Here is a 12,125-nt window from a genome sequence, read left to right as displayed (position 1 = left end):
ATTATTTGTAGGGGCCAAATTACAACCTGATATTATGCTTTGAGTGTCTAGATTTGCTTAGCCTGGAGAAGAAAAGAATCATTGGGAGATAGTTGTCTTCAATCGTTTGAAGTTTTTTTGCAAAGAGAAGGAAGACACAATTTATGTTGTTTCAGCAGGCAGAATTACAGCAACAGAGCAAAAGTTACAAGTAGGAATACTTCATATGTTTTAAACTTCTAGTAGTGCTCTCCCGCACTGGTACATACCACCTTAGAAAGCAGTGTATTTTCTGCATGGAAGGAATGTTTCTTCTGTTACTTGAATGTCTACTGTAGTGCCATCTCTGTGCCAGGCACCTTTGCACACCTACTCATTTAATTTGTTTTATAGATGAAGGAAGAGTCAGTTACAGGCTCTTTCTCTTTGTACTACATCTTACTGCTAGATGAGGGAGTTTCAGTATTTCAAGGGTGGATGGATTCAGTAATTCTTAATATTAATTCCAAAATCTGTGATTATATGTGCATGTCTGTTGCTTTGTATCATGTGATACTTGATTTCCAGATACTGCTAAACTATAACATTACTCTTTTCAAGAACCATTTCTGTGTCTCTTGGCAACAGATGGGTAATTTTAATTACGGCACATGGGTTGACATCAAAACTGTTTTTGAGCTAGGTTGTTTGTGGATGTTTAGGACTGTGATATTCAAATAGGATATGGAAGTCAACAAGTTTAGTTTGTCTTTAGACAAAAGCTCAGTTTTGGATATCTTGGACTTAAGAGGTGGTAGGAGTACATCTACTCAGGGTGCCCCCAGACAACTAGAAATGTAGGTCAAGAGCTTCAGGGGAAGTTTAGGAATTAGGTAGAGATTTAGGAATTACCTGCAGAGAGGATAATTGAAGAAAATGGGCTTGAATATATTAACAATTTCCAAGGGAGCAAGATTAGAGAAAAGAGGACCAAGGACATACTTAACGGTTTTCAAATTTTGAAATACGTAGTATTTCCAAGACTAGAGGAAAAGGAGGAATCTCGATATGTTCAGGGGTGGAGGAAGGAGAGTAGGACCAAAGTGAGACATGTTTTTCTTCTAGGAGCTTAATGGTTTTTTAGAGAAAATTATAATTAAAAATGAGCAGTTAGGAGCTAGATATTTTTCAAGCTGTATAATAATGGAGGTGGCCTAATCTTAGAAGAAGACAGATTAATGAGAAAGGCTTGAAATAATAAAATATTTTAAAATCCAGGGTTATTAAGCATTACAAAATGGAAAAAGAAAAAAGCCGTGAGTAATGATAGAATTAAAATAAATATAGTTATTTTCTTTATCATATTCTCACCTACATGCAGATTGGAAACTGAAAAACAGAAGGAGAAATATGTGGGAAATAATCGGGTGGGGAAATGTACTATATCCCTCACCTGAAATGTTTGGTACCAGAAGTGTTTGGGATTTGGGATTCTTTTCCTAGATTTTGGAATATTTACATATACTTCCAGTTGAGCATCCCAAATTTGAAAATTCAAAATCTAAAATGGTTCAAAATCTGAAACTTTTTGAGTGCCAGTATGATGTACAAAGGAAATACTCATTGGCACATTTTGGATTTCAGATTTTCAGATTTGGGATGCTCAACCTGTACCTTTAAGCAGTCTCTAGAGTTAGAGCTAGAAACACAAAAGAGAATTTTTCTACAAACTTTGTGCATTGAGTTTGGCAGCCTGTTGGATGAGGTAGTTGTATCTTAACTACTCATCTTTAGCACTTCACTTTTCTGTTGGGTCCCTCCTGCCCCTAACCCTTCAAGTTGGTATTGAAATATTTTAAGGTCTTCTGTTCACAGCATGTTTGTCGGCTTGTCAGTATGCTAATATAATTATGTCCTCAGCATAAGATTTCCCAAATCATAGTGGTGAGTTTTTTCTGTTTTTTATTTTTTATTTTTTTCAGCCTATTTGATGGCTTTGCAGATGGACTAGGAGTTGCCGAAGCTATTTCATATGTGGATCCTCAGTTCCTTACCTACATGGCACTAGAAGAACGCTTAGCCCAGGCTATGGAGGTATGTTCATAACTCTGATCTCCATATATAAGTTGATGGGATACAAAATGATAAAGGTTTAAAGTGATTTTTAGACTACTCTTAAGAAAAGGTGAATCTTTTTCCCATCAGTTTAGTAACAGTTATTGAATAATAATTGTCACCAGTATGTGCATACAAATTATACTTGATGTCCTGCTAGTTTGCCTTAAATTTCAGTATTTCTCAGTTTTTACTGCAGAATGGAAAATGTTTTGCTTACATTTAGAAAATATACTTTTTTCTCTATTGAATTATACAAGTATGAGAGTGAATATCTTATATACACACGCACAGGTGTATTTGTGAAATGCAGTTGAAGCTAAGGATATATTACAAATCTCTTTTTTTCTCATGGCTTCCAAATACTATCCGGCTGCCTAATGCAGTTAGGAAATTTGCTCCTCCTTATCCCAGCAAACATATACACACTTTAATAAGTGGGGCATATTTGCTGCCTAAGTTTCTCTTGCCTTCTTTTCATTATTTAACTAAAACAGAAAAACCTGTTCTTAAATGTATTTGCCTAAGTTCAAAGCCCAAGTATTTTCATGTTTGGGAACTACTACTGTACCAGTGGATTTCATTAAAAGAAGTCCTTTTAAATCACTATTTCCAAAGTGATTTCCAAAATATAGGTACAGAAATGACTGGTGAATGAGCCACAGATGAGAGAACAAAAAATTGGCAAGAACTTTTAGGAGCATTATAATATATTTTGTCTTTAAATTTTCTGAGATTAGAAAGTCCAGTTTGTGTATTTATTTATTTTTGAGACGAGATCTCACTCTGTCACCCAAGCTGGAGTGCAGTGGTGCAGTCATAGCTTACTACAGCCCTGAACTCCTGGGCTCAAGCAATCAGCCCACCTTAGCCTGTCCCAGGTAGCGGGGACTACAGATATGGGCCATCAGACCTGGTTTCGGTTTTTTGTGGGGTTTTTTGGTAGAGATAGGGTCCAATTATGTTACCCAGGCTGGTCTCAAACTCTTGCCCTGAAGCAATCCTCCCACTTTGGCCTCCCATGGCACTGGGATTATAGACATGAGTCACCATGCCCAGCCAGAAAGTCTAGTTTAGATTGACAAGTTAGATAGCAGGTACCTATCTAATATCGATATATTTAATAATATATTTATATATATAATATATTACCTCTCTCTAATATATAATATATATTAGATATATCTATTAGATAAATTTGTCTTTAAATGATCTCTAATATATTGTATATTATATATTAGATATATAACATATCTAATATATCTAATATCGATATCGATATTAGGTATCGATATCTAATATCGATATAGATATCTAATATATAGATATCTATAGATATTATAGATATCTAATATATAGATATCTATAGATATTATAGATATCTAATATATAGATATCTATAGATATTATAGATATCTAATATATAGATATCTATAGATATTATAGATATCTATAGATATTTATAGATATCTAATATATAGATATCTATAGATATTATCGATATCTAATATATAGATATCTATAGATATTATCGATATCTAATATATAGATATCTATAGATATTATCGATATCAATATATAGATATCTATAGATATTATCGATATCAATATATAGATATCTATAGATATTATCGATATCAATATATAGATATCTATAGATATTATCGATATCAATATATAGATATCTATAGATATTATCGATATCAATATATAGATATCTATAGATATTATCGATATCAATATATAGATATCTATAGATATTATCGATATCAATATATAGATATCTATAGATATTATCGATATCAATATATAGATATCTATAGATATTATCGATATCAATATATAGATATCTATAGATATTATCGATATCAATATATAGATATCTATAGATATTATCGATATCAATATATAGATATCTATAGATATTATCGATATCAATATATAGATATCTATAGATATTATCGATATCAATATATAGATATCTATAGATATTATCGATATCAATATATAGATATCTATAGATATTATCGATATCAATATATAGATATCTATAGATATTATCGATATCAATATATAGATATTATCGATATCAATATATAGATATCTATAGATATTATCGATATCAATATATAGATATCTATAGATATTATAGGTATCTAATATATAGATATCTAATATAGATATCTATAGATATTAGATATCTGTCCATCTGTGCACACACATGCATGCATATACATGTTCATGTACATTTATGCTAGCTCTGCTTTGTCATCACTTTTTTTACATATGTAACTGTCCATGGAGATTGCTTTCAATTACGCTTTGTGGTGAGTGTTTTTCTCAAAGTAACCATAGCAGAAATACTCTATACTAGGAAAAAAGTCAGAAAGAACATCATGAGATAGGATACAATTAGGATTTTTGCCAAATTATTTAACCTGCCTTGGCAAATTCTGACACATAAGAAATAATGGTGTAGCATGGTAACTTGCATCAGAAATACATAAAGATTAAGGATCACTCATTTCCTTGTACTAAATAACTCTTTGAGTGATCTGTTCTAGGGTCTGATTTCACAACATTTAGTCTTTCATTTTATGCTAGTGGTTTATGATTTCCTACAATATGGAGATAACTTTAAAAAGAAGTGTTGAGAATAAAATGTTTTAGTATTTATTACTAGTGGGGAATGTGACATTTGGCATCTTGAAAGAAGAGCCAGAGAGACTGGTCTTGAGAGGTCATGCTAGGTAAAGGCACTAGCAGTGAACTAAGACAAAAGGCAAGCAAGAGCTTACAGTCTCAAACATTGTTGGCTTCTACCAATAGTGAACTCAGTGGCATTATTCCTACCAGTCTATACTTCTGCCGCTGTTTAATGGCTTTAAGTATCTCTCTCCTCTAAAGCTTATCAGCTTCTTCACATTTTAGTGCTCTGATTCAATTTATTTGAATTTGATTGAGATGTTTCACTCCTAGAAAATCAATACAGTTGTCTTCCTGTCACTCTCCAGAAATCTGTTTTTCTGTGTTCAGTATGCATTTATTTAATCATTTTTTAAAATGAAACAAAAATAATTTATGATTATTTCTTTTATATTTAACACTAACACTCTTTAAATGAAACAAAAACTTTGTTTCTCAAGCAGCCCTGTAACTTTTTGGAAGTAGTTGCTTTCATTTCTGTTATTTTTCCAATACTAGATTGGTCATTGTTTTCAGGTAGTGGCTTTTGGTGAAAATACTGGCAGTATGTATTTGTCTCCTTATATCTGTGTCTCTAATTTGAGTGAGGAGAGGGTAAAACCTTAAACGTCTTTAACCTTTTGAAACTTTTCTACTTTTCAAAATGGATTTTGAAAAAATCCCCTTGCACATTTATGTTGACATCTAAAATTTTTCAGCATAAATCTAGGTAGTATTAGTTACTTTATCATACTTCTTCGCTAGAAAAATGTTTAAAATTTTTAATATAAAAAGTGGTTAAATTGAGTTACAATTAATAGTATCCAAATAATCAAAAATAAATTATGAATTTTGGTAAGTGTTTTGTAGGAAGTGAATCTAATGAGATGGAGGCATTTTCCTTTCCCAGTTATGAGTGAATTTTATTTATTACCGGAATGAGACATATTTCAGCATAAATTTACTTCTGATTTTCATCTTATGAATGTAAGGTTGAAAAACGTTGTTCGCCTAAATAAATTAATAGGAATGGAAGGAGTTTATTATGGCATTGTCACTGAATTCTTTTGAGATATTTGCCCAGAATCACATCAACTTGTCTAGATATTCTTTAGATTCCTTCCGTTTTTTTTTTTTTTTTTTTAAGCAAAGGATTGGAAGCCACCCAAAAGATTTGTTACTTAGTCATTAGAGTTCAGTTCTACCTCAGTACTTCAGATTGTCCCTGTGAGTGGGTAAGAAGTATGCTTTTATTTATAAAGTGGAAGAAAGGCAAGTATAAACAGAATGTTAGAACAGAGAACCAGCATGTTATACTGCAGGTGCATTCTTATGTGGATCAGTTCGAAGAAAGATTTTACCTATGAAAGCTTATTGAAACTGATTATCTTAAGGCTGTCCATACCCACAGGCCCCTGTAAAGTCTTTACATACTCACAATAGCACCTGTATACACCCAGGTGTAGGCACTAGGAAGGCTATAATGTGGAGGTTTAGAAGGTGGGCTTTTGTGTTAAAGAGTTAGGCTGTGTGACCTTGGACAATTCACTTAACCTCTCTGAGCTTTAGCGTCTTCATTTACAAAATGGGAATAATAAAATCTACCTGATGGGTTATTGTGAGATTGTGTTAAAGCCTTTAGCAAAATACTTGGTTGTATTGGGAAGCTCTCAGTAAATAGTATATTCATATAGGTTTATTCAAATCAATAGTCAACTAACTGGTGTAATCAGTGAACAAATCTGGATTCAGTGGTGATCATTCAGAATCGGTATTACTATCTTCATTCTTTAAAAACTGAATTGTATTTTATTCTTTAGAACAAAATTTTATGCTGATAAAGGATTATGCTACTTTAAACCTACATGTATTCTAGATAGGGTGATTTAGGCTAGTTGTCTTTCTGCCTCTTCGACTAACTATTGTAAATACATTGTACTGCCTAAAGGTATAGATAGTTTTTTTTTTTTTAATTTTTATAGGTTTTTATACTAGTGGCTTAAAAGGCTATCTTTTGCTTGTGTTGCTTATAAGTGATCCTGGATCATCTTGAATATATGACAGTACCAAGGCAATAAATTATTTTTACATATATGAAATTTCAGGTGTTACTAGCACTGCAAATATGTAGATAATCATTAGAAAGAGATAATGAACCCATTGAGACAAACATATATCAAAGCATAATTAGCCTGGAATAACCTCCCCAAATGAAAGTTACTATAAATAACATCCTTTATTTCTGTTTATGTGTAGCACAAATGAGTTCTTTCAAGCAGGTTCTATCTTGAGTAGTACATATGGGGAATTGGAGGAGATTCATAATTATAGCTATGTGAGAAGGAAAGGGACTGATAACAGGATCTTACCTTCCATTTCCTATCTTGCACTGGGAAAGTTCAATATAAAGAATTCTAAACTAGAACAAAGAAGTAGAGTAACAAGGGATTGGCTAGGAGGAAATAAAGATAATTACAAAGAATATGGGGAAAGCGCATATAAGGAGCAGCCACCACCTGTCAGGCAAAGCTAGGACAACCCAAGGAAGAGTCCCTAGTCCATCTCAGGGCTGAGGTCACCTTGATGGAAATGGCACAGCTGTGGCTTGCTGTATGAGAGAGAAGTCACTTGGGTATGTGCTGGTGAAACTTGCTGGAAGTCAGCTCTCTTAGGGTGCTGAGGAAAGCTATTCATAGGAAGGTGTCTAACTGGAAGCGCTGTGCTGCAGAACTGTCCAGCATGGATGCTGGGGGAGGCTGCCGCCTACTAAGTGCATTACAGGAACTGGCTGCTAGAGAAGCTGTGTGCACTGAGTCTAGTGCTAGAGAAAGCCACGAACATCACTCTAGTCCCAGTGTGCTCTGTCAAGCAAGCACACTGGGACAGAAGGAAGGCCCTTTCCTCCAGCAGTGTTCTTCAACATCCTCTGTGAACAAAGCTTAGCATCATGCCAGCTGTTAGGAGGGAAAGTATTTAAACAGCCCAGATTTTCACAGAGCCGACACAATAGTGAATTTGGATTTGTGGAGCAATAATTCCATAAATGGAACATTCCAGCACTTTGATAACTTGGCTTCCATATATACCTTTCAATGCACATTTAAATTTCCATCCATCAATAGAATTGTATTTCCACCCAACAAAATACAGCTATTACTTACTACAAATGAAGTTTCACCCATTCCCCAGAATGAGCAGATGGCTAGTTCCAAGAGGCATTGTATCCATCACTAGTTATGCATTACTCCACACATTCATAGTAACACTGAATATTCTCTTATATAAAGACTAAATTGCAAATTTAACTTCCAACAACTGGCATATTGAAATAGAAATGGGAAAGAGGAAAAGTAAACTGTTAACATATATAAATAAGCACATACATAAAACAAGCACATAAAATATGCAAAATTACTAATCCTTGTTCTGTATTTGCTCATGAGACTGTGAATGATAGCTATAACTTCCTTCTTCCATGACCCAGTCATATTTTCCCTGCCCTCAGCCAGAAGCTCACTCAGCTGGTTAGGATTCTTTACTTGGTACAGTAACCCAGACCTACACTGTTTATATCTTCAATTCTTTCTTTTTTTGTCTGCTGTAGTTCTGGTAACTTTACTGTTGGGCATGAAAGCAGTAAGAGATTCACACTCCAGGTGAGATTATCACAGGGTTTTCAAGCAGAGGAAGCCTAGTCTGTGGAGGGCACACTATTTCTACTGGTAACAGGAGGCTCAGAGTGACTTGGGGATTCAAAGTTATCAGTTTCCTCAGAGTTCAGCCAGATGTCTTCATTCCAGGTTTCAGAATCTTATTCCTTAACCAATCAATGGTAAAACTTTTGAGAAATTTGATGAGACTAAGAAGTCAACTCTAATTTTCATTTAGCAATCCACACAATTACATTCTGTGTTTGATTTTTAGGAGCAAGAGCATCTTTTAGGGCTGTCGTGGATGCTTTCTGGCTCTCATACCCTATTGTGAGGTTTAAGAGACCTGAGTTTGTAATTTTTTTCTGTAAGTGCACAAGGGCACTCTTAATAATCCATCTCACATCACGATTTTTACAGTTAGATCACTGTTGCCGTAAGATCAAGTATAGCAGCTATCTGGGCTTTCAAGACACATGCTTCAGTTGGACCTTCATCACTGTCAACCACAGTGATATCTTGATTAATTGTGATGCCACTACAGACTATGGATTAATAGCATCCCATTCTCATTGGCAAGGAGCTCAGCACTGAGCTCAAGCTCAACAGGTGTAACCAAACCAACCCCCAAATCCTTTTCTTGCCAGTTCTGTGTCCCGGGACCACTCTTAATATGAATTCTATACCAGTCTGAGTTCAGTCCCAAGAGAGAGAAATACAGTAATTTGAACAGGGAAAATTTACTGTAAATATTAACTGCAACGGAAGTTTAGAATACCAAGGGATTGGCTAATAGGAAGTAAAGCAAACTCTAAAGAATATAGGATTAGCAGATTTAAGAAACAGCTTTAGGGCTGAGATAGAGCACTCTTCTTCCCTCCTGTCTAAGGCTGAGAGCCAGACCTTATTGGGAAGGACACAGCCATGGCTTATGGAGGAGTATTTATGGTACTGTGCTGGCAGAACTTGCTGGAAATTTGCCTTCTGGAACATGGCAAAAATCTGCCCTCTGGGGCAAGAGAAACTTCACAGTGATGTGACCAAGCCCCTAGGTACTCTGCTGCAGAACCACCTAAGATGAGTACAAGGAGAAGCTGCTGGCAACCTTGTCCTGTAATTACCAGTTACTGGATAAGCGGCATGTGCTTCAAGAGCCAGGCACTGGAGAAGCCACCCACACTGGAGGAGTCTGATGCTGGAGAAGCCATCTGTGCACAGGGAAGCCTGGCACACTGCAGGGGCAAGCCCAAGGGAACCATGAAGCAAAGTCCTTTCCTTGTGTCTCTCCAGCACCTTCTACTGACAAAACTTAAAATCATGTCAGCTAACAAAAGGAAAAATATTTAAAAGGCCCAAATCTGTTTTCAAAGGGCAGAAATGAAAGGTGTATTTGGAGCTGAGAAGCAATAATTCAATTACTGGAACAGTGTTTCTTTCTTTTTGCAGTGTTTCTCTGCATATCCAGAGTCAAATTTGGTGTTCAATAATATTAACTATGTTGATTAACTCTTTGTGAACCGTTTTGCTTTTTCCTTTTTCAGTCCTGATTTTGCTTTGGGCTTGGCCCAAGGCAAGTTGTAATCCCTATTATAAGTCATCTCAAATTCTTTTTGGGAATATCTATGGTAGGACCTTAGGCATGTATAAATATTAGGTTTGCCATCCAGAAGAATAGAGTGTTAGCTAAGCTATCAGGCAGAATTCTTCTTCTATATGGGAAACCTGGCTTGTTCATTTTCTTTTATTATGGTAAAATAAACATAACATAAAATTTACTATTGCTACAGTTTTTTAAAGTGTACAGTTCAGTGTAATCAAGTGTATTCACATTGCTGTAAACAGTAACTCCCCATTTTCCCATCTCTCCAGCCCCTGGCAACCACCATTCTGTTTTCTGTCTCAATGAATTTGACTACTTTAGGTATCTCATGTAAGAATCATACAGTACTTATCCTTCTGTGACTGGCTTATTTCATTTAGCATAATGTCTTCAAGGTTCATCCATGTCGTGGCATGTGTTAGAATTTCCTTCCTTTTCAAGGCGGAGTAATATTTCACTGTATGTGTACATCACATTTTGCATATTCATCCATCCATCAATGAACAGTTGATTTGCTTCCACCTTTTGGCTCTTGTGAATAATGCTGCAGTGAACATGGGTGTACAGATACTTGTTTTAGTCCCTGTTTTCAGTTCTTTTTGGGTGTATACCCAGAACTAGAATTGCTGGATTATGTGATAATTCTGTTTTTAATTTTGAGGAATTGTTGGGCTGTTTTCTGTAGCAGCTGTAATATTCTGCACTCCAACCAGGAGGGAAGGCCCAGTTTTGATAGTTGTCAAATTTCCTTCAGGTTTTTCATCCCTAAAAAGAAGCCAAGGTCTTTCATAGCTCCATGATCTTATGATGCTGTAATTAGGATATAATACTAACAAGTAATAATTAAACTGTGTAATACCAATTCTTTGAATACAGTAGCAGTTCAGAAGGATACTAGTGCAGTCTAGGACCACTGACATAGGCCTCATGGAAGCGACAGGACTTATGCAGTCCCAGAGGGAGTGATAGGACTTAAAGGATGGACAGAAAGCACCAGGCAGGGGAAGCAGCATGTGCACCAAGAGCAAGTAATTGTACAGGTTGCAGACAAAAAGACAAAAGTCTCAACTGCCGTTCTAGTCTAATTAGAGCCAGAAAGGATGAGGATGACGCATCCCAGATGATCACATGATCTGATGTTCTTTCCATCCTTCTTAGAACAGTAATTTGACACAGATATTTGAACCTGTAAATGAAATTCACAACCCAGATAACCTAGTAATACTTGTGAGCTGGTAATGTGGGTGCGCCAAATCCATGCCAGTGGTAGATGTAGCCATTCAGGAGTGCATTATTTGCTTCCATACCTGGAGCTTCTAGTAGCCTCAGCCACATTTTATCTTTCATGAAGTGAACCTTTCCAAAATGTTTATTATTTTCTTTCATGTTAGTGATCTCACATAGGAACCAATAGTTGGAAAAAGTAACCACTCCTTCAAAATATAAATACGGAGAAGTAGATGATTATTGAGACAAGGTAGATTTTTTTTTTTTTTTTTTGAGACAGAGTCTCGCTCTGTCACCCAGGCTGGAGTGCATGGTGATCTCAGCTCACTGCAACCTCTGCCTCCCAGGATCAAGCGATTCTCCTGCCTCAGTCTCCCCAGTAGCTGGGATTATAGGCACACACTACCACGACCTGCTTTTTTTTTTTTTTTTTTGAGATGGAGTTTCGTTCTTGTTGCTCAGGCTGGAGTGCGATGGCATGATCTTGGCTCATTACAACCTCTACCTCCTGGGTTCAAGCAATTCTCCTGCCTCAGCCTCCCAAGTAGCTGGGATTACAGGCATGTGCCACCACACCCTGCTAATTTTGTTGTTTTTTTTTTTTTTACTAGAGATGGGATTTCACCATGTTGGTCAGGCTGTCTTGAACTCCTGACCTCAAGTGACCCACCCCGCCTCGGCCTCCCAAAGTGCTGGGATTACAGGCATGAGCCATCGCGCCTGGCCAAGACAAGGTATATTTTTATTTCACATGTAGAAAGTTGGGCTCTGCGTGTATATTTAATGTTTTGGTTTGTTGGTGATGGTGGTAGTTCCTTCTGAAGAGGCAAAAGGAGCAAAGGACTAAAGCAAAAGAAACTAACAAAAAGAGAATAATGGTGATATAATTT

General features: G+C 35.8%; 1 protein-coding gene across 1 annotated transcript in view; it reads left to right on the top strand.

The window, feature by feature from the left end:
• PJA2 (praja ring finger ubiquitin ligase 2) overlaps positions 1-12,125 on the top strand; it is a 71,317-nt gene that overhangs the window by 51,766 nt on the left and 7,426 nt on the right. Inside the window, exon 7 of the mRNA XM_526975.7 lies at positions 1,941-2,052. Coding sequence (XP_526975.2) covers positions 1,941-2,052 — 112 coding nt within the window. The remainder of the gene's footprint in view (positions 1-1,940; positions 2,053-12,125) is intronic.

This window comes from Pan troglodytes, chromosome 4 (assembly GCF_028858775.2).
Source record: "Pan troglodytes isolate AG18354 chromosome 4, NHGRI_mPanTro3-v2.0_pri, whole genome shotgun sequence".
Classification (NCBI taxonomy): domain Eukaryota; kingdom Metazoa; phylum Chordata; class Mammalia; order Primates; family Hominidae; genus Pan; species Pan troglodytes.
Note: the sequence above shows the minus strand (reverse complement) of the source record. Positions and strands in the feature narration are given on the sequence as shown.